Source organism: Urocitellus parryii, chromosome 10 (assembly GCF_045843805.1).
Source record: "Urocitellus parryii isolate mUroPar1 chromosome 10, mUroPar1.hap1, whole genome shotgun sequence".
In the NCBI taxonomy this organism is placed as follows: domain Eukaryota; kingdom Metazoa; phylum Chordata; class Mammalia; order Rodentia; family Sciuridae; genus Urocitellus; species Urocitellus parryii.
Window position 1 is genome coordinate 127,030,417 of NC_135540.1, and position 24,256 is coordinate 127,054,672.

At 36.1% G+C, this 24,256-nt stretch overlaps 1 protein-coding gene across 1 annotated transcript in view; it reads left to right on the forward strand.

Moving 5' to 3' along the window:
- Positions 1-1,274: 1,274 nt before the first annotated feature.
- The window catches only part of Dhx15 (DEAH-box helicase 15), a 47,826-nt gene continuing 24,844 nt past the window's right edge, over positions 1,275-24,256 (forward strand). The window contains exons 1-3 of the mRNA XM_026403094.2: positions 1,275-1,502; positions 7,554-7,989; positions 11,944-12,137. Of these exons, the coding sequence (XP_026258879.1) occupies positions 1,432-1,502; positions 7,554-7,989; positions 11,944-12,137 (701 nt within the window). The 5' untranslated portion in view covers positions 1,275-1,431. The remainder of the gene's footprint in view (positions 1,503-7,553; positions 7,990-11,943; positions 12,138-24,256) is intronic.

Consider the following 24,256-nt stretch of genomic DNA (forward strand, 5'->3'; position numbering starts at 1 on the left):
TTTTTCAGGATTACAATCCAGTGATTATTCATCATGATCTCTGACAAAAGACAATACATGTAGTCAATGTAGACGTAGGGTGGAAAGCTGTACTGAATATTTTATAAGTTAAAAAAAAGAATATTCACTTTTCTTTGTGCCAATTTTGGTAGGTGGATTTGGTGTAAAAATAAAAGTCCTCTTATCAGTTTCAGTTGTATTTATCTTAGCTAGTTCAGTTCTGAGAATTTGCTGAGAACCAGAGTAACAGTCTTCAGGGGAGCAATCAAATAGGCTCCTGTGAAAGACAGAGACTGTGGCTGGGGATGCAGCTCAATTGATAACAGTGTTCACCTAGCATGCACAAAGCCCTAGTTTTGATCCCTGGCACAGCAAAAAATTAAAAGTTAAAAAAAAATTATAAGGGTTAACCCTGCTTGGGTTAGTCCATAGACCTTTTTCTCTTCTTTGAGAATGAATGCAATGAGCAAAGCAGACAGATTCTCCCCTCAAGTCTTAAGGGTCATCCTGCCCCACCAATTTGCTCTCTTTAGGGGCAGCCATAATGGCTGTGTGATTTATTGATCTCCCTTAGAGTTAACACGTCCTTGTCTATGAAATACCTTGCAGGGTTGCTGTACAAAATGAGGACAGAGGTAGGGCTAACACTGTGAGAGTGCATAAAAGGCACACAGGAAAAAAAAAAAGTAAAATAAAGCGAATAGTGACCCTATAGATAACTTTCTAGTAAAAACATCTATCTACAGCTTGCATACATGTCTGTACTAGGTTAAAACAGGACAAAGTGAATTATGGCAAGTCTTAACGCTCTTTTCACCTCAGTTTTCTCATTGCAATTAATGTCTGGTGCAAGCCTGCAAGTTCTAGGTCTGGAGTTATTAAATAGTTGTGTTCCAATTCTGCCTTTGCCACTTATTGGCTGTTTGGTCATCATCAGTTTCTCAGCCTCCTTGGATCTCAGATTTTCCTAAATCTAGGTGATACAGATGGGTAAGCCTTCCTAACTAGGACTGTACTTTTTCAACTTCCCAAATGAGAGGTTGAAATGGAGTGTCAAGGCCACCAGGCGCATCCCCGCCCTAGCAGCGGCTGGGACTGGCTCAAAGCTCGGGGAGGAGGGACAGGGCGGGAGGAGAGGAGCGTGTTCTGACCAATCCCGTGGCTGGCGGGACCGCAGTTCCCGCCTCTGGGTGGCGTGCGCGTGCATCACGCACGCACGCTCAGCACGCACGCTGCGGAAGCGCGCGCGCAGGCCCAGCCCTCGTCGCCGCCGCCATTTTAGCTCCTGGTTCCGGCCGCACGGTGTGGGCTGTTGTAGCGGGAGGGGTGGGGGTCCCCAAGAGTTAAGTCGCTGTCCTCCACTGTGCCGATACAGCCGCCAGCTTTTTTCTCCTTTCTTCCTTCTTAACCGCTCGCTCGAAGAGTGCGAAGATGTCCAAGCGGCACCGGTTGGACCTGGGGGAGGATTACCCCTCCGGCAAGAAGCGTGCGGGGACCGATGGGTAAGCCAGGCCGGGGGCGCGAGGCAGCGGCTCGGGCTTTGTTGGGGTCCGGGCGGGGAGCGGGCCACGACCGGCGTGGCCGAGCAGGTCGCGGAGCCCGAGCCTTTGTTTTCTTTGGGGCTCCGTTCAGCGGCGGTCCGGGCGGAGCGGCGCCGGTTCGGCCCGGCAAGGGCGCCGGGGATGTTGGCGGGGCCGGGTCGGGAGGTGGAGAGGCCTGTGGCGGCCACCAGGGCGCCGCCTCCGCCAGGCCCAGCCTGCCAGAGCCACTTTGGACGGAGCGGAGCGGGAGCGGAGCGCGGACCTCGTGGCCTCGGTTCCCGACTGAGGCCTGGCGAGGGTGGGGGAGGGCGCGGCGAGCGTTCGCGCCCAAGGGCACCGGGTTCCGGGCCGAGGGCCGGGAGAGGGCCTGGGAAGGGGACGGCGCCGGGCCGCGAGGGCGGGGAGCGCGTGGGTTCTCATGTGGGCTGCGGCGGGGGTGGCGGGAGTTGAGCGCGGAGTCCGGGGGCAGGGGGAGCGGAGGCCTGCGGGAGGAAGGCACCGGAAGGCTGCCTGGTGGGCCGGAGGCCGCGTCCCGGAGTCTAGGGGAGCAGCGTGGCGGGAGAGCGCGTCCCTCCGTCCATTCAAACACTTCGGAGTAGACGGCAGGCAAACTTCCGTCGGCCGCCCACTCTCCCGCCATCTCCTTTATTTCCTGCTTTGGTGAAGACGCTGCTAGGGCTAGGAGTTGGCAGGCATACTTTTCCCCCCTAAGTTTTTATTTGAAGGAGCTTTTGAAATACGGAGACTTATTCAAGAAGTGGTTTTCATGCTCATGGCAAAAATATCGCCATGTGGAGGTTGAGAAATACAAGATTCATAGTGTTCCGTATTCCTTTTCCTTAGCCTTTCCCTAAAGGTACCGAGGAATTTAGCAATTAACTTGAGGAATTGTATCACAGTCATTTTCTGGTCCAGTCAGTGTGTGTTTTCACTCTTGAAGAGCAGAATTCTCTGGGTAATAGGCAAAAAGAAAAACCTCAAACAAAAGTTCGAATGACCAAATACCTTGCATAATTTCATCAGTTTTCCACGTAATCTTTACTGTCAAAGTGGAGTATAAACCAGAATGGGATGTACTTTTTGATACCTTACATATATTTAATTGTAAATACAGAAATATTTATGCTGATTTATTTTTGTAGGTTTTTTAGAAATTATGATATTAGGTATAGTAATCATACAATAACATAATAACACAGCATCTTAGACTGCTCCCTCAAAAAACATGAGCACGTTTAAACTCTGTCACAGACTCTTAGAGTTGGAAACAACTTTCAAAAGAGTATAATCAACTCCATTCAAGAAATGAGAAATGGAGACTCAAGAAATGAGAAATGCAGACGGGGTGGCGTTAAGTGGATTGTGCAAGTTAACAGTTTTATAGTGGAATCTGGAATGCTGCTTTTTGAATTTCCACTCTCTGACACACAGTCTTATACTGTACTTAGAATCATTACAGCTTGTTTTAGTGACATTTATAATAGGTTGGTAAAGCAGGGAACACTTGGTTCTTGATTTCCTTTCAAGTAAAAATAAAATTGCTTGTCGTTGGCTAAGATGCAGCTAATATCTCCAGTAAGAGGTCAGGTTGGATCAAAGTATACTGGAGAATTGACTCATCAGGTTTATTGTGTATGCACCATTTAAAAGGGCTTTCCTTGGGATTAATAGTCTCATGATACACTTAGGTGAATGCTCCAAAACAGATATCCTAAGTGGATTTTTTGGGTCTCTGATTCCCCATAATATTTAAGATTTGCCTGTATTGTGGAGTTCATCCATGAAATAGTGCTTAAGGTCTGGATAAATTCTGGAGGAAGTTTTCAAACTAACTTATGTGTCATTTGAGTGCTATTTCTCACAGGGCTAGTTTTCTTTAGCAGTGGACTTCTGAAGTTTGTTATGGCTCAAGGCGTGAAATATCAAATTTCCCCCATTTGATAATTTTAAGTAACTTGTTGAATGACCAATAAACCTGTAATGTGTTTTTTTTGTTGTTGTCGTTGTGTTTTAGTGCTGATAGTTAGGAGGCGTATTTGTTTGAGAGCACAGGCATATCACTTTTGTGAACTCTTGTTAAACATGATTGTCCCGTTTCTCTAGTACTAAGAAGGGAGGGTCATTTATTTAGTGGGAGATTTCATCCATGCTCTTGCTCGTATATTATATAAGGGTTTATTTACTCCTGGCATGTTTTTGTTTGGGAGCAGGTGGAGAAGTTATAGGTCTCTTGCGTATTCTGCCTCTTTCCTTTTTTCCATGACCCCCAAAGAGTCTTCAATATAATGTTACTAACATCAAAACAAACCTCTATGAAGTGTGGAAAACACACTAGATGTTGGCTTTTCGATATTTCCTGATTGATACATTGGTTGTTTATTATTATATACATTGATATAATACAAATAGAGCACATAATGTACACGTGACACTTCCAGACTTTTTACATGTATAAACACATTTTTATGACAGTCCTATATGATAGGTGAAGAAAGTTGCAGAAACAAAACACAAAAGGCAAATTCCTGGAAATCTTCGAAAAACATTTTGTGATGAACAATTTTGGACAGTCTTGGCATTTTTACTCATGACTATGAAGTATAATATGAATATCAGTAGAATCTCTATTGTGTGCTTTTAGTTTTGCTCAGATGTCATTAACTATCCTTTTCATTGGATGTGTAGTACTCCACTTGTAAAGGTATATCATAACTTACCCAGTATCCTGTTCCTTGCTGTTTAGATGGTTTCCCAGTTGTCATTTTATAGATTAAAAGTATCATGAACATTCTTATGTATACATATTTGCACACTCATGGGATTGGAAGCTTGTGGAAATAAGATTGCCAGAAAAACAGTGTGTGTTCAAAATATTCTGATTTTGATGACCAGCTTATATCTTCATTTGCAGCATTTTAATACCTATTATCCCTCGTGAATTTTAAATCCCCCCCACCCCCCACCATACCAGGGATTGAACCCAGGGCTGCTTAACCACTGGGCCACTTCCCCAGCCCTTTTTATTTTATTTATTTATTTATTTATTTATTTATTTATTTATTTAAAGAGAGAGGAGAGAGAGAGAGAGAGAGAGAGAATTTTCAATATTTATTTTTTAGTTCTCGGCAGACACAACATCTTTGTTGGTATGTGGTGCTGAGGATCGAACCCGGGCCGCACGCATGCCAGGCGAGCGCGCTACCGCTTGAGCCACATCCCCAGCCCCCTTTTTATTTTTTATTTTCAGATAGGGTTTTGCTAAGTTGCAGAGGCTGGCTTTGAACTTGTGATCCTCCTGGCTTAGCCTCCTGAGTCACTGGGATTACAGGCATGTCCCTCCATGCCTGGCTTTAACATGGTAATTCTAACTTAAAAAAAAAAAAAAAAACTTTAATAATAACCAACATTTACTGGGCATTTTCAGAGTTAGACAACACTTTCTCGTGTTAATTCATTTAATCTTTTCAATACCTCACAAGGCATTAATAGCTGTGTTTTGAGATGAGAAAAGAAATACTGTTATATAGCTACCTTAAGTGCTGAGCCAGAATTGAGCTGAAAAATTGTATAGAATCATACAATTTTTGTGCTTGACAAAAATACATATTTAAAAAAGAAAATATGCATAAGTACAAGCCTATACATATTTATGAAGCAGAGGGTTTAAGTTCCCACTTAACAGACTTAATTTTTATCCTTCCTATCCTATTGAAGATAGATAGCTTGAACCATAAGGCAGAATTTCTAGGTGATTGAATTGTTTTCTACATCTGCCTCTTTCCTTTTTTCCATGACCCTATAAAGTCTTCTCTGTTACTTTCTTACTTTAATCTTACTAATACTTTTCACTATGCAAATTAATAAATTGAGGCTTACGCCTTAACCTGTGGTTATACCCCTTTTCTTTCTATACTGATTGCCTTCATTTCTTAGTCAGCTCCTAATCTTTGTGTCTTCAGAATGTATTTGATATTTGCTTCCTGTGTTGTAGAGTTTTTTTTTTTTTTTAAATCTATGGATGAAGTTGGTCTCTGAAAACCATTCTTTATTGGCACAGGACTACAAGAGTATGTAATACATAGTTTACTTCTTCCATAATCCCTCTTCCCCCCAGTTTTGTAACTATTGAATTTTTGGTCCATATCTTAAGTATCTGATATTATGTGAGAAGTACAAGAGGAATTTATTAAACATTTTCTTTTCTCTGTCCTTCTTTTCTCCTCCATGATGGTATGAGTATTAGAAACAATCCTTTTCATTTAGACCAGATGTTCTTAAAGAGTTCACTCTAGTTTTGTGTACCATTATCTTTCAGATGGCTACTCTGAATTATTTGTGACTATAGTGCTTCTCACTTGGTGAGCATATTTCTGCTTGCCCAATTGTAAACTATTCCCCATCCACATTTTGGGCTAATATGAATGCTTATTAAATTTGTTGAGCACTATAATAAGGTAGAAGGAGGGAAAGAAAGCGGGTAGTTGATAGCATATTTCAAAGATAGGTCAGGACTCTAAAATTTTGAATTGTGAGACTTCATTTTATGGTTAGTAATTTTTCACATTTTCTTTTGGTTTTGAGTAAAACTTTCTAGCTTGTATACCCTATAATTCTGTAGCATGTGGACATTGAAATGGAAGAAGGAAAAAAATCACCTGTTTAAAACAAGGATTTTCCCCCTTAAGTCTTTTTTTTTTTTTAATGGAATAGAATGGCATATTTTAAGAAGGAAAAGATCCGATTTGATTGGTCAGCTTACCATTTCTGTAAATGGACCATTCTGACTCAGTGCTGGGTTTAGTATTTTAGCTTTGGTCTGTCAAGAATTTACTATTGCCCCATTGATGTACCATTATGGAGAATGACTGCTCTTTCTCTGCTACTGATACTTACAGCACAGGAAATTTGTACTCATTTGTGTATTGTGAATAAGGAGCAATGACACATTTAGCTTCCTGTTGGTCCTCATTATTTTTAATCTGGGTCTCAACACCTTGTGGCAAGTTTCTTTGCTACAAACTCCTTCTTTGCTATAGGAGTTTGTCTGAAATAAAGTGGATTAGTAAAATGAGCAAGCAAAGATTATTTTATTTCTGTCACCAGGCCCTCAGAGGCCACCAGATACAGCCCTTTGTCTTGCTGCTTGTCAGGTTTCCTCACCTAGATTAGTTAAGGTTATCATTGTATTGGGACAATCTAGTAACTAGAAGTAGATATCATAATTGACTACTTAAAACTGGCCTAAGTTTAATAAAGTGGCTGCCTGCATAATTTTAGCATTTTTTTAAACAGCGGTAAAATGATGAAGCTAGTTTTAATTCTGCTATATTTCATTTATGGTTGGCCAGTATATGCGGTTTTACCTTGTACTTCCAGTGTTTTACTATCCCCAAAGGCTAAATGCAAGAGTAGACACTGAAAGCAAAGGAATAAAAGTGTTTTAGAATTTTCATTTTTCTTGTAAAGCAGTATACACTTACTGAATAAAATTGAGGAAGTACTGGAAAGTATAATTAAGAAAGCAAACTTGCAGATAATCCTCTAATTCATATTTGTATTACTTGTGATACTGTATGTAACATTGTACTGCGTTCTTTTCATTTAGCATTAGAACGTAAAGCAAAGTGCAGCTTGAAGGAGAATCTAGGAAAGATTGTGGGACTGTCTTCTTTTGCCCAATTTATTTCTGTCTTCCCCACTCCAGCTGCAGTCTCTGACTTCTGTTGTGGAAATAGGAAGTTTTTTTTTTTTTACAGATTTGTTTCTTAGGATGTCTTAACCTTATGTTGAAGTTTGTAGTAAGATAATTTGAGGCATCATCAAGGAAGGAAAAAGTTTATGGTGGAGTGTGGGAAATTCTTGATTGTTATTTCTAATAGTTATGTAATTCATTGAAATTTTACATTAATTCTTTCATTAGGTTAGTGAACATTTGTGCTCTTATGACTGTAATATTGCCTCTAACATTATGCTTAAATTTTAGAATCTGAATTCTAAAATTTTTGTTCTTAGGAAAGAACGAGATCGAGACCGGGATCGTGAAGATCGGTCTAAAGATCGGGACCGAGAACGTGATAGAGGAGATCGAGAGCGGGAGAGGGAGAAAGAAAAGGAGAAGGAGTTGCGAGCTTCAACCAATGCTATGCTTATCAGTGCTGGATTACCACCTTTGAAAGCTTCCCACTCAGCTCATTCAACCCACTCGGCTCATTCAACACATTCGACACATTCTGCTCATTCAACACACACTGGACATGCAGGACACACATCACTTCCACAGTGCATTAATCCATTCACCAATTTACCCCATACACCTCGATACTATGATATTCTAAAGAAACGACTTCAGCTCCCGGTTTGGGAATACAAGGATAGGTTTACAGATATCCTGGTTAGACATCAGTCATTTGTTCTGGTTGGCGAGACTGGGTCTGGTAAGACAACACAGGTGAGTTACTTTTTCTTTTTTCTTTTTATTATAGTTGTTTGGAACTGAATATTACCTATTCTTTCACAAAGTAGAAAGCATATGTAGTCATCCCTACCTCATGCCAGAACTAATAAGACATCTAGGATATTTTTCAAACATAGATGAGTCATTATTTACTGGGCTTCTGTTAATAGATAATGTAGGCTTCACATGGGCAGGTATGTTTGTAGAAATGGAAACTTGGGCCAGGATATCATTTGCAGTTAAAATACATGTAGCCAAATTGCCTTCCCTTCATAAGTAACCTGTCAGTTTACCTTTCCATAAGCAAGTGTGAGAGCATGTTTGGGAGTATCACTGGATTGGAGTTTTTACAGATCTAATAGGTGAAAAAAATGAATCTGGGGTAATTTTTAATTTGTGTGTGTGTGTGTGTGTTTCCCTGAGTGAGGTTAACTATCTTTTTAAGTTATATGGACTGCAAGTCAATTTGAGTATTTCATGGAGGCTTTTCGAAAACTACAGCAACTAAAATAGAAAAGCTTTTATTGAAGACTGAACTTTAGTGAGTACTATTTTCAAGTGATGGAAAACTTAGTGCTGATGTTAGGAAAAGAAACTGTAGCTTTTTTTTTAATTAAACAAAATTTTAAAAGTTTTAGAAATGTGCAAGTCTATAACTCTTAATTATGCTAATCTATTTCATTAAGTCCCATGTTTTCAAATTTGCAAATATTTCAATGAAATGGACACATGTGCATTCAGATACATTGGAAATAATGTAATACTAATTAATTATATCACTAATTAAATACTACATACTATATATTTTTATAGATGTTTCACATCTAATACAATTGGACAAAATGGAGCATTGTCAGAGTATTTTAAATAATCATATCAACTGTTTTACTGGTTTGCAGAATATTAACACACCTGTTAATTAATCAGGCATTGTGTACTTTACATGTATTATATCATTTTAAGTTTATATACAACTCTGCAGGGAAAGTAATCACATTTTATGGAGGACCAGAATTCGGCTTAGATTAATGAGAGAACTCTGGTTTAGTGGGCTCCTCTGGGTTAAATAGTTTCTGGATTTAGGTAAGTTCAGCATTAACAATTTTGTCCCTTTTCAATAACCAGTTATGTTTATTTCATACTGCTGTTCTGTGGTCTGATGTGGTTCAGAGGAGTTTTTATTAGTAGTTTGGATAATTTAATCGATTCAAGGCACAAGAGGCTTGTGATGATTTGGATTACACATGCTTTCAGGGGTTACTTCATGTGAATATTGAAGACTGCAGGGAATTTTGGGGATGTGAAAGGGAAACTAGAAAGTTTAATCAGTAAATTTCACCCAAATGCTTTTTAGTATACTGTTATCAAACTTGGACACAAACCTAATAAAGAGTACTTAGCTGTTGTTTTGGTTATCCCTGCCTATCAGAAAATGAAATCAAACATAATTTGAAATAATGACTTTAACTTTTGAAAGAGCCATAGAAAAGACATTTTGCATTCTTTTGGTGTGCACATACTGTGCCTATATTTGAGAAATTAAAGCTAGTTCAGTCAGAGGAAAAACATGAGTGAGGGTACAAGTTTAGAGAAGGGAACACTGCACACTTTTACTAGTGTACAGGGTGTGTGAAGGGTTGGTGGGGTAGGTCAGACTGGAGCCCTAGGTTGAGCCTTACTACCTCTTGCCATAGGTAAGGAAGCCATCAGAGTTTTTAATTGGAGGGGAGTGACACAAATTTTTATTAAAAATGTTCAGTCATGAAAGACCATATAGGAGATCCTAACAAGTTTTGACTTTGTGTGCAAGGTTAGTAGGAATGAGGAACAAAGAATGGAGTCTGTTTTTTACTGTCACTGAATAGGGGACATGGGAAGAATTAAAAGAACTTGAAGGAAGGTGAGAAATGGTTTTGCTTTGAAGTTGATGAATTTGAGATACCAATAAAATATTCATTATTCAGAAGGAGATGTGACTACTAGGTTAGGGGGTAGGAGCTAGAGTTAGGATTGACTTTGTTCTGTTGCAGGCAAAGTTGGAATTTAAGAGAATAGAAAAGGCTACTCAGGACAATATATAAAACTGGAAAGCCCCAAGGAACAAGGATTAGGTTTTGGGAAAATAGCCCCAAGTGGAGGAAGGAAGAGCAGAGCAGATGCCTACTTTGAGCAGACCAGTCGCCCACATCTTTCAGGATATGCATCCCTTCCAAATTATATTTCCTTCCAAATTATATTTCCTTAGAAAGTTTGAGTAGATGCCTTATCATAAGCTGTTTTGGGAACCCTTAAAAATCTCTGAAACCCTTTCCAGGGTCCAAGAATTTCTTAGTATTTTTCATACAAAACAAAATATTGCAGCATACTGAATGTAGAGACAGAATTGAGGTTTCTTCCAATAAGCTAGACATGAGAGATATGTAAAAATAATAAAATGTGCTCTACTAGCCAAGTATTATTTTATTTGAAAAATATACATTTTAAAAATAGAAGATAGGTTGTTACTAGTAATTAGTAAACAATTTAGCTGCTTTTCAGTTTTAACTTCGAAATACAATAAATGTATTAATTGTTTGGTATCCTCATTTATTTTAACGGTATAAGGAGTTCTAAAAGAGAACTGCTAAATTAACCAAAACTATATATTTTTAAATTATCAATTTCACTGTAGTGAAATTTTTAAAAATGTGAATAAACTTGCCTTAAGAATTACGAATTAATTTTAAATATTTTAAATTTGTAAGTCAGTACTTTTGAGGATTGGTAAAATGAGGGTAGATAATTAAAACCTCATAAGAAGACCACTTAACATGGGTCTGTTGGTTTGTAATACCAGGAAGACTCTGCTATTTTAGTGAAGTATGTTGTTCATTTAAAACCATGTAAAAATATTATTATGTTCTCAGAGAAGCAACATAATCATCTTTCATTTGTTTCTCCAGTTACAAGTTATTTCCAAATTAAAAAGTAACCTAACTAAAATGTAATAATAATGCAATAATCAATACTACTTATCAGATGTCATTGTACACATGGTGTACCCAAAAACCCCTTGTTTTTTCTATAGCATTAACACCTGATAGGCTTTTGGAAGCTTTGGTGAAGACAAATCATGTCCTTGTAGCAGTAGATTCCAGTTTTATGTGATGGTCATTTGCTTTTTTCCCATGGTTCTTTTACAGTTAAGTCAGTCGAGAAGAACCATAAGATGAGAGAATCTGTGAGTGTGTGGATAATTAGGAAGGAAATATGCTGTCATCCTGACAACCATCTTGTGGTTGAGATTTTCTCTTTCCCCTTTTCCCTTGATTGACCTTACTCAGCAAAGTGCTATTGCTGTAGGCCATATTGAATTTGAGACTGGTAATTACTTTAAAGATGGTACCCAAAGTGTTGCCACTGTGCATAACATTCCTGAAAGATGGATTGGAGTACTAGTAGGTGCTAGGATTTGGCTTCTGCTGGCTTACAGAATTTGAATTGAATTAAAAGATACTTGTGCAAGAAGGGAATATTTTCTACTTGTATCTGCATATTGTAACTCATTGTATGAATTTTGATGCTGTACTTATTGAAACTAACATTTTTGTTATTAAGTAGAATTTGTTTCAAGTAGGATTTTTTTTCATTGGGTAGACAAATAGTTAATGATGGGACCACTTAAACATTGGTGAGCATACCAAGCAAAGCTTATGTGGACCTAGCGCACAGAATGTAATCACATCACATCCTTGTTACACATGACCTCTTTGGATATTTTTCTATCTAAATTATATATGTTAAAGGAGTTATAATATGATATGTTAAGTTTTTGTTATAAATAATTCTCTGTCACTTGCCTAATTGAATTTTATTTTAAATTATTGGAATGAGATAAAAGTGCTTTGTATTAAACATAGTTGATATGCGGCAGAATAGAATTAATTTAAATGTGAAATTATTTGATAGATTCCACAGTGGTGTGTGGAGTATATGCGATCATTACCGGGACCCAAGAGAGGAGTTGCCTGTACCCAACCCAGGAGAGTGGCTGCAATGAGCGTGGCTCAGAGAGTTGCTGATGAGATGGATGTGATGTTGGGCCAGGAAGTTGGTTATTCCATTCGATTTGAAGACTGCAGTAGCGCAAAAACCATCCTTAAGTAAGTACTTTATCTTTAAAAATGGATGCTTTTTCTAATTGTAGCTTTTCTGCCACTTGTTAAGAATTTTGCAAGTGGACACTCAAGTTATAAAAATTTAAAATTTGAATAATTCGAAGTAGGCCACCTTTGACTTGCCAGGTGACATTTTAATGTGGATTCTTTTTCTTGGTTATAATATATGTTGCTTTTTAGTAGAAATTGAAGTTGGCAGATCAGGTTTTAGTTGCTTGAGGTTGTATCTTAAGTGAAAATGTTCCTATAAAATGTGTAGTTTTAGTAGACATGCTCTGAAATATCATTTAAATATGATAGAAATAGAAAAGTAAGATATATCTTAGTGGTCTGGGGATGTAGCAAAGGTAGAGTGCTTGCATGAGGGCCCAAGTTCAACCCCCAGTCTTGCCAAAAAGAAAAAAAAAATGGATTTATCTTTGTAGAAGGACAGCTAATGTTAGAAAGAATGATGTGTGAGTAAGATGGGATATGATTTAATTGTAGGCAAGGGACTTTTAGTGTTAATTTTGCAGATCTTGATATGCATACATAATGAACTAAAAGGCCAAATCTTGTTATGTAATGTACTCAGGGCACCTGAAGGTGTGTTGGTTCCTCTTTATAGCTGTGGTACATGTGGTCATACTGGTCTTTTTGAATGTTTTAACTTGACAAAAATGTTTTCTTCATTTTATATAGTTGCATTCTGCACAAGTGGTATATATTTCCGGATAGTCATTTCTTTAAAAATCTCATTTTTTTTCCTTATTGCTTTTGTTTATCTGCATTTATATGACATTTAAGTTATTTAAAAAGCTTATTTCTTGATGGGCACAGTGGCAAATGCCTGTAATCCCGGCTATTCTGGAGGCTGAGATTGCAAGTTCAAGGCTTTCATGGTCATGGTATTTGCCTGTACTGTGAAAATCATCCATGAAATAGTGCTTAAGGTCTGGATAAATTCTGGAGGAAGTTTTCATACTAACTTCTGTGTCATTTGAATGCTATTTCTCACAGGGCTAGGGGATCTAGCTCAGGGGTAGAGCACTTGTCTAGCATGTACAAGGCCCTGAGTTCAATCCCCAGTACTGTAAACATAACAAAAAACCTGTGTCACAATGCAATTTCCCAAAGTTTTAAAAAAAGACATGTTGGAACAAAATGTTATGTGGTCAGTGACATGAGTCTTTGTTGATGGATCTATCTGTATCCATCTATAGGATTAGGAAATAAATGGAATTCTTGTCTCTTTTTTAAAATTTTTATATTTTATAGGTATTTTAAAATGTCTGCAGAAGTATACTAGTTTAGTGAACTCCATCTTCAATCTTGTTTCACCTATATCCCAGTATTTTCCCTGTCTCATATTTTTTTTTTTTTTTTTTTTTAGAGAGAGTGAGAGAGGGGAGAGAGAGAGAGAGAGAGGGACAGAGAGAGAATCTTAATATTGATTTATTTTTTCTTAGTTCTCGGCGGACACAACATCCCTGTTGGTATGTGGTGCTGGGGATCGAACCCGGGCCGCACGCATGCCAGGCGAGCGCGCCACCGCTGAGCCACATCTCCAGCCCTGTCTCATATTATTTTGAAACAGAGTTTAGGTATCATGATTTCATCTTAAAATATTTTCTGTGTCTCATTTTCTTAAAATATAACTGTCACAACTTTAAAAAATCCCTTCAAACAAAATATTCAATCACTTCATGTTTTGTGTCCAGTTTTCCTCTAGTCTTTTGAAATATATATTTTGTTTCGGTAGAATTTGATATACAATTTCATTTTTAAGAGCAATTGAGCTTTAAAATGCTTAAGTCTCCTTAACTTTGATTTATAAGGGGTATTTTTTGTGTAAATCTTAATCTTAACTAAATAAATTTAGTGATCACATTATTTATTGGTTGTTTGTAATTACATTGTAATTGACAATAATTATGTGAAATCATAGCTCATTTGATACTACTGTAAAGTACAGATAATGTCTAGGACTTGAAAAAATAGAGTAAAATTTTACTTGTCTTTAGTAGGCATACCTTTCTGACATTTGATTCACTGTATCATATTTGGGCAAGTTACAGTTAAGATTGGAATTTAGAAATCAAATGTGAGAAAGTTACCAGTATTATGTGTTTGTGTGTCTGTCTAGTAGGGAGTACGCTTGTGCAAGATTTTAAGTTTTTAGTAGGGAGTGACAATATAAATATACATAAGTAAAACATGTTTAGCATTGTGATGTTTTCTTGTGGAGCAGTTCCCAAAGGTTATCTATAACTAAACCTCTTCAAGAAAATTTATTCCAGACAGGGTAAATTTATTAATGTTCCTCCTTAAGGTAGGGAGTAACCAGTGTTGTTTTTAAGTGACACTATATTAGTAAAAGGGTATATATTATTTTAAATTGCTTTAAAAGGAAACGTTAAAATTTCCAGTGTAATTCTTATTTAATATGAAGAGGACTAATGGCAGTTTTGACTGATAAGAATACTTCATTAAGAACAGTGGTTTATGATTCCCTTGGTGTATTTCATAGTCACATATCAACCCATTAAGAATCAACATGTTATAAACATCTAAAGTTGTAACTGACTGAAATCACTTATATAGTTAATTGGGTAGGAAGAATGCATTCATCAAAATATTCTCTGAAGATTCTGCTTGAAGGACTCAGAATTTAAGAGTTTTTTTGAGAATAGCCACATTGGTGTATTTTTTAATTGTACACAGAGTCCAAGGTAGTTTCTTCATGGTTTGAGATACATATGGATAGATGATGAGTCTAATATTGTGCTGTTTTCAGAGGATCAGATCTCATATAAGTTAGTGCGTACTCTGGTTTTGAAATCATTAGTAGCTAGCTCTTCAGTCCCAGTGGACAAGTTGCTAAATGGTTTTTGTGTTCTGTTAGGTATTTGCTTGTTCCCATCCTTTACTTCTTAAACTTATGCAACATATTTATTTTCCTATTGCTGTCTTGGTTAGAAATTGGGGGGGGGGGGGCAGCCCGATTGAGATGGCTTCAAAGAAGGGAAGACCAGATAGTAAAACACAATGATGCCATGCCATGTTTGTGACTGGTCAGTAAAAATCTTAATTCATTCTCATGGAAAGGAGAAGGTATCGATGGCATCTAGCACTTACTTCTGCAGTGGATTTTAAGAAGCATTTTGTAGTTGGAGTTCTACAGGATTTATTTATTTATTTATTTGTGGTGCTGGGGATTGAACCCAGTGCCTTGTGTATGCAAGGCAAGCACCTTACCTACTGAGCTATATCCCCAGCATTTGCAGTTGTACATGATTTAAGAAATTCATCACTTTTTTTGAGGCAGATGAGTTTTTTGTTTGTTCTTTTGTGGTGCTGGAGATTGAACCCCAGAGCCTTGGGCATGCCAGGCATTGCTCTACCACTGAGCTGATTAATTTTTAAGGAAGATAGTGGCTTGATAATCTTGTGCCTGTGAAGAAACACAATATTTGGTTGTTAATTTGGTAGCCAGTTTCATTGTTATTTTAGGGGATATGCCTTTTGTTTTATTCCAAAGCTGCAAAATTACTGAGGTGTTTTGATATCAAGGCAATCCACTTATGTACCATGTAATGCTTAGTCATTCACTCATTTAATTGAGTACTTTGTGTAGGTTGAGCAGTGCTAGGTATAGTAACAAAAAAGAAATCTGGTTCTTGTCCCCATAAAGCAAATCAAGTATAAATATAAAATTTCCAATTGAGGTAGAGTCCAAAATAGAATATATGGAAGTATGCTTTGAGGATTCGATTCAATTTGGAAAAGAGAAGTGTGTATTTAAATCAAGGCCTAAAACAAAAGTAGTACCAGCCAGAACAGGGATTGGGGTGCAGGGTGAGTACGTTCCAATCAGATGGAACAGTGGGGTTTTTTGTTTCTTAAACTTTGTTTTCTGAATGGAAAAAATCATGACCTTTTACTTGAGAAGGTCCTACAGTCCTATACCTACTGTATATTCTTTAAATATCCAACTGATTTGTCTAAGTCAACCTTTTCATATCAGATCAATTTTAAGATGTTAAAGGACTAGTTTGTGTACCATGTATAGATAGATGATTAAAGATAGCCTTTTTGGTCTTTCTTGCTTCATTAAACCATAAACACAGGGAATGGGGTTTGTGTCTGTATCTGTGTGTACTTGCCATGCACACAACAAATAGAACCTTTGTTCCTTTTTAATCTGAGGAAGTTAAAGTCACAACAGGAGTTTGAAATTTTGTCACTATGTTGTGGAATTTGGATGACTTAAGCATAGTCATGACAAATGGATAGATGATTCATGAAAAGACATTTTCTCTGACTTTGTTAAAATTTCTTTTGTTAAGATGGGGTATAGTATATATAATTTGCCTTTCCCTCCCTAAGTTTTTCCATTTGGGGTGTCAGATTCATTTGAAATTTGGAATTTTACAACACCAAGGACCCCATCTGAGATAAAGTTTATGAACCAGAGCAGCTTTTAGAGAACATGTGTGTTAGCTCTGTAAGACTGTGTACCACCTTGAGATGTTTATCTGGTGTGTAACTTCAGGGCAAACTGCTAAAAAGACAAGAAAAGGTAAAGACAAGAAGATATGGTTGAAATGTAATTTAATGACTAGAGAGATGAACAGTCTGGGATTTCAGGGTATGATAAACTGTCCCTTGGAAAGCTTGAGTGAGATAAGTTTTGAACAGACCAGCCAAAGAATGTGTTTCCATACAATTTGGATCATAAACATGTAGAATTTGTTTTTAATCTAAATAAAATAATCTTTGTAGGCAAGAAGATGAAAGAGAATACCAGAGTATTTTAACAAACACAAGCTTAATAAAAACACTACTACAGTAAGGAGCTGGAGGGTACATTAACCTTTAAGGTGGGCACTGTCATTGTAAGGCATGGCCATAGCAGATTCTTTCATGTCCCTGGCAGATTCTTTTTGTGCCCCAGGAAACAATAAACTGAAGCAGTTCTGTTTAAGGACTACTACAGAATTTCAGAGTGGTTGTTCAACAGGCACCCTCATATAAAAGTAGATGATTTGAGATGAGAACTGAAAGTAAGTAGATCCCAGAACACTGCCTCTGGGGTCACAGTACCTAAGTTGTGTCCTAGCTCTGCCACTTAGCAGTATGATTTTGACTGTTAATTAACCTTCCTGTACTTACTGCTTTTTCAGAAGATGGAAATTATAATAACTACCTTATGGGGTTGTTCTGAGATTCATGTTAATTTGTATGTAACCCTTAAGAATAATTTTCTGATACTTAAGCAGTGTTTCACCCAGCATTGCTGCTGGTAGTGGAGATTTCCAGCTTGAGAATGTATTGGTTCTTATTAATTAGCTAATAAAAACAAGAAAGGAACTTATAAAAGCAGTTTAATGAAGTTCCTTTTAACACAGTAATTGAATTGTAATTGAGAAGGGTTAATTGAATTCAAACTTGACATTGTCGAATGAATGAAGCCATATATTCTTCTAGGGCTGGAGGTCAGAAGTGAAAACAGGTGTGGTAATTTAAAGACAAGTTACAAACTAATTTATTGAACATCTGTTATGTGGGTAGACATTGTTCTCCTTCAAGTATAGCAATTACGTTATGGGAGTAAAAAATCAAAGTGGTTGGTTACCACTTTAAGCAGTTCTTAAACAGAAACAAGAAAGTTATTACCCTAGAAGTAAAAATTTTTTGGCTTTTGTTAATTGATCAGATGTTAACTTGATGTTTTACTCCTTATTACATTCAAATTTTGTGTATAAACTTATACACTTGTAAGGGATTAATTTTAGAAGGCTTTCTTTGCACAGTGTGACATCTTAGAAAATATTGAACAGAATTGATGCATTCATCTCAGCTTTCTGTAAGTGCTGTGGAGAAGGTGAAGGCATTTCCTTCAACACTTGTGAAAGTTTGAAGAGTTGGAAATGAATGTTGGGAAAAAATTTAGTCGCTTTACTTTTTATCATTGATTTCTTATGCTTTTTTTTTTTTTTTTTTTTTGCTTGATTTGGTATCTGGCTCTGAAACATAACTAAATATATTTTAGCTGTTGGCCATAACAGAGGTTTAAGTTCTGGTGTCTTAAACATTTTAGCTAAGAATGAATCCATACATGTTACAAAGGGTATTTGATATATTCTTTTTGTCTAGTTTATTGTATTTAGAACAGTAAAACAAGAGATTCCAGGTGTTCAAAATACCACATCTTGCTTGTGATCATTTACATACAGTAGTTTTCACCATAATCAGTATTATGGTGCTTTTGTGGTTATGGTGATTGGTGTTGCTCCTACAGTGTAATATTGTTGCTGAGAATATGTCAAATTGAACTTGAGCCTATGTAAAACATCCATAGGAATGTATGGGTCCTGTTGAAATGATGAGTCACTTTGAACTAGTAGTTACTGTGGTGTCCTTATGTTAATTATGGAAAACAGTGGTATGAATTATGATTTAAATCATTATGAGAATATTTATTTTTCACCAGAAATATGGTATTAAATACATTGAGTCTTCATTGACATATTTATATCCAAAGAAGTGGTTTGATTTTTTTTTAATTGATTGTGATATATATATACACACACATAAAATAAATTGCCTTGTCTGAATGTCTATACCTTGGTTAGGGTATTAATCAGGAGATTTTAATATTCAAAAACAAAATGTCTTTTCATAAACTGCTATGTTCACATGGATCAAAGTTTTCTTTTATATCATTAATTTACATTCCAGTAAGCCTGTTATTATAAAGTCAAACCATCCTAAATTGGGACCTTGGGGCCTGACTGTAACCATTCTGTCTTATGATACATGTTCAAGTTAACTATAATGTAGTGTGTTAATCTAAAAACTCAGTGGCAGATAGAAAATTTATATATACCTTAAATGTTTATTTTTATTTTAATATAAAACTTATCTATACATCAAGTTTATTAATATTGGGTCAACATCATTTTGTTGAGTGTAGGCCCTTTGTTTAGAATTCCATTTTGCTAAAAAAATCTAGTTCTTTAGCAAGGCCCTCAGCAACCTAGTGAGATCCTGTCTCAAAAAAGAAAAAAAAATCTGATTCTTAAGGTGGATTTTAACTCGGAATACTTAAAAAAATACATAAGTGTTGCTTTTCTGGAATAGGAGAGAGAATTCAGTTTTGAAATTTTAGAATTCTAGACCCCTTCCAATCTTTAAGAATTGTCTTGCACATTTGATAGTTTGTGTGTGTGTGTGAAAGGCTCATCTTTTTCATTTTTTCTAAAGTATGCAATACTTAAAGGTTCATATGTAGAATTTCTTTTTTCTGTGCTTAGAGGCTCTCATTTCATGTCAAATGTAATAATTTGTAATTTGTCATAAAAGTGATAAGTTCAGTAGTTGATCGAAATGCAAGTTTCATTATCTGAAACAATATGGCCAAGAAACAAATGAGAAACTGGTCAAAAATTGTATCTAGTATTCAAAGTGCTGATTTTGTTAAGAGCTCCTACAAATCAGTAAGAAAATGGCCAGCCTTTGAAGTCATCCAAGAATTTCTTTGGGTGATGTGGATGCATGTTTTAGATCTTTAGATACAATTTTGAGTTATCTGCATAGTTATACCAGAATATAGTCTATACTTGAAATGCAACCATACTCTTGACAGTATGGGAATAGCACTAACTAGGATTTTCAGAACAGATTTTTTGTTTTTGTGCTGTTCGATTCTTCTAGAACAGTAATATAAAGTTGTTTCACTCTTTTTTATTAATGGTTGCCTGCCATTTTTTATTGTCTTCTAGTTTGACTAATCTGATTGGTTAATATTTTGCAGTTTTTGGTATTAGAAACAGTTGGTGTCCTCAGCACCCTCTTAGAACTTTGTATGCACAGTTTTTACACATTGGCATATGTGAAATGAATTCCCTCAGTGAAATTGGTTGGATCAAAGGTTTTGCTTGAATTTTATCAGCCTTTGCCAGATTGCCCTTCATGAAGATTTTATCTACTCCCACCAGTAAGGAATGAGCAGATGAGTGTTTCTTTGCCTTTCCTGTTATAGCTTAGTAAAATTTATCTTTAGTGAATCTTGTAAGTGAAAAATGTAGTCTCCTTATAGTTTTAATTTGCATTTCTTTTGTATGAAATTGAGCATCTTATAGGTATGTATTAGCTATTTGTATATTTTTTGGGATCTGAGACTGATGCTTTTTTCATTTGTTGAGAAGGATTGCTATCTGGTTGGCAGCAGTTTATAAGGTGGTATTTTGAAATGCATATCAAATTTCAGAAAATTGACAAAACATACAGTATCACACAATTGATAAAATTTGGTATTTGTTTGGTTTCTTATCTTTCTGTGGTTGGTTCTTACTGATTTGTAGAAGCTCTTAACAAAATAGCATTTTGGATATAAATTGCAATTTTTAACCAGGTTGTCATTTATTTCTTACAGGTAATGAAAAAACTTTTGATTTTGATCAAGTACTGAGCTTACTGCTTTATATGATGTCCCAGGCTTTACAACATAACCTGCCCAAGCTTGTTTTAAGTTATTTAATTCTTATATTCTACTTTTGTGTTTTTATTTTAAGCATCTTTGCCCAATCTGGATTTGGTTGGGGAGGAATTCATAAGGTTTAGGGTAATTTCTCTTACCACTCCTTTTGCCACCTATACAAAATAACAAAACATTGAGCTATTGGGCCTTACTTCCCTGTGTAGTTAATTTTTTTTTCCACACATTTAGTCATTGACACTAAAGTGAGGAATAATTTATACATATTGTTTATTATTAAATTTTTAAATGATCTGTTTGGTTTTCTTTCTTTTTTCTTTTCTTTTTTTTTTTTTTTTTTTTTTTTTGTAGTGCTGGGGATTGAACCCAGGGTCTTGTGCATGCTAGGCAAGCACTCTACCAACTGAGCTATATCCCCAGCCCTTGTTTGATTTTCATTTAGAAAAATATGAATGTTTTTCTTAGTTTATGATTTTTCCTTAAGCCAAAGGAATGGGATGTTTCAAAAATTTAAAAATACATGAGTACAGAATTATAAATAATATATGTGAAGGATCTAATGCATTACTATGCTTTGTTCAGAATTGGTGATGTCATCTGGCTGGATCACAATTGGTTAGCTTGTAGTTACTCTTTCTGCATGTAGTGATTGGAATACTGTTAAGCTAGGATGGTGCTATCAGCACTTTGAGTTTTGGGTTTATTTCAGTAATTAAACAGTGCTTGAATATCTGAATTATGAGTTAATTCAAGGGAGTCTGATGCTACATTAGGCATCTATTTGTTTAATCTGCCTCTTGTTTAACTTTATTAATTTAGACTGTCTTAAACTTTAGCAAGAGTTTAAGACTTAAGTCTAGTGTATAGAATTTAACGGTTCTGTTAAAACACAGATTGCTATGCCTCACCTTCAAAATTTTTGATTAAGTAATTCGGGTGAGGCACAAGTTTTCTGTTTCTAATAAGTTGCAGATAATTTGTATGTCTTTAAGTGAATAGATCATTTCAAGTTTGGTTGTCTTATAGCATTTTTGTTTACTTATCCATTATTAAAACTTTAGAATTATGACTCATCTTTTAGCCTGGGTAAATATTTATTACTAGTAAGAAAGGTAGTAAAACTTGACTTAGATAAAGGGAAATGCTCTGTGGCTTTTAGGACCACCAGTATCTTCCTTGTTATGTCTTTTATGTGTTATGTGTCAGGTGGATTGATATCTCTCTCTCTCTCTCTCTCTCTCTCTCAAAGGGTTTCTTAAATTTAGCAGTATAGCAAATGATCAAGTACTCTTTTTTTTTCTTGCTTTAGTCTTAAATTAACAAATTTATTCTTTAAATTCTAGAGACCAGGGATTCAGAAGCATTGCATTGACAGAGTTGGTTCCTTCTGGAGATCCTGAGAGAAGAGCTTTTCATTTCATGATTCTTCCTAGCTTCTGATGACAACTAGCAGTCCTTGTTATTCCTTGCCTTATGTATCTCCAGTCTCTTTCTCCATCTTCACCTGGCTACTCTTTGTGTCTCAAATTTCCCTCTCATTTCTTTTCATTAAGGATATGTGTGATTGGGTTTAGAGAGCACCATAAATGTTTGTGATCTCATGGGAAGATTTTAACTTAACTACATCTGCAAAATTTCTGATTTTTAATAAGGTCACATTCCTAGGTACCAGAGGTTAGAACTTGGTCATATCTTTCTATAGGTACCTTTTTGTTGATATACATACATGTAGGTGTGTTCCTTTATAGTAGTTTTTAGGACAAGTGTGCTAGTGTAGGAGTGTGCTATCATAGCACACCTAAGATTGGGAATCAATGTAACATATAAACTAGTTTTAATAAGCTATTTAACTGGTTTTGAGACTCTGGAAAAGTTAACTGCTATTATTCAGGTGTTTTCATTGGAAAAGAAGAGCACATTTGACTCTCTTGACCTTCCAACCTTAGAATTGCCATTTTTTGTAAAATCTGTTGTTCATACAACAAGCTTCACTTGTTAGTAAACTTCACATATTTTGTGATGTAGGAGATATTTAACTACAGCATCTCATGGTTTGTATCACTGGGTGATTAATCAAATTAACATTGAGGAAACATTAGGAATTTTCTCCGGAATCTGAAAGACAGGGTTTGAATGTGGTTGACCATTTAATTTAGTACTTATAATAAACATGGTTGTTGATTAAAGCATGGCAAATAATAGTTCCATTAACTGATTTGTGATATTCATTTCCTCTTAGGAAAAATGCAGAAGAATGGCTATGCTTCTGTGTATCTCCATGTTGTGGTTGCCTAACGCTTGAGAAATGGGCAGAGGAAAAAAAGATCAAAATAGAGTGGTTTTTTAAAGTGTTTTAAGAAATTTTCAAGTTCAAGTTGTATTATTAGTTTTGTGATTTTCCTCCTCCCCCATTTTTAAAGTCCAAATCGATGCATATCTTATGTGGGATCATTATAATTGGTGGCCGTTTGGTGGTTCCCATTGCTTGTGAATGCTTGCACTTGATCTGGCTGTATATGTTATCGCTTCATTTGAGTATTGTTAGTTATCGGGACTACACGTACTGAATTAGCTAATTAAAATGCCTTCAAAAAATGTTACCCTAGGAGTCTCTGTTGAATGAATAGCTAGCTATTGAGTATCTGGAAAGTTGAGAAACAGTGATAGGATATAAATTTTCTAGTATTTGGGCAAAATAGTATTTGCTCGAATGCAAACATTTATTCTTTAAAGCCACAAATTAGTTCTATTGAAACTAAGGAAGTTACCCACAAATGGATTATGTTTTGCCATTGAGATAATGTGCAAGAGGATTGCCCACCTTGTGTCAGTAATACATCCAAAGGCACAAACTGCCAAATGTCCTCAAATAGATCAAAGAAATTCCAAAGGATCTAGAGGCCATAGTGTAGCTGACTCATGCACTGTGTTGGACTAACTTTAAGGCATTGAGTCATATTTTAATTGGCAGTGTTTTTTCTTTCACAATCTTAATAAAATAATCTTGTAGGTAATACGTTATGTAGTCCAGGTTGTTGGTTTTTTAAAAAATACCACCACCAAAGTAGAAGATAGGAAATATACAATTGGGACGAAATGGACTTGTTTGCCCCAAAATTGGTTAAATTTAGAGTTAAGTTTTAGTGAAGTGAAGAGAGGGATTCACTTCTCTTGTATACTGCCTGCCAGTTTGCTGAACTTACTGCTCCAGCAGATGGCATTAGCTAAAAATATCAAGTTGGTTCATGAAAGATTAGGTTAGACTAATCATGAAAAAAGAGCCAGAGGATGAAGTCATAAATGATGATTTCAGATAATTTCTACTGCTTTTAAATATGTAAATAAAATCATGGGCTTTTATTTACTGAATGAACAGTGAATTCAGCATTTAAAGGCATATTGTGTTTTGTCCATGGGCCAAACCGAGGATATAATTGTTTTGTATGAGTGTTAGCAGAGTGGAATGGACTGGGAATGAATGGCTGATACTTAATCTACATGGTGCTTTTCCTATGATGCTTAGATTCCATATTAACTGCCTTCTTTTGAGCCATTCCTAATCCTGGTTTCCCTCTCTTTGGTTCATTAATCATTCTTATGTTGTTTGCCTTTTATATTCCAT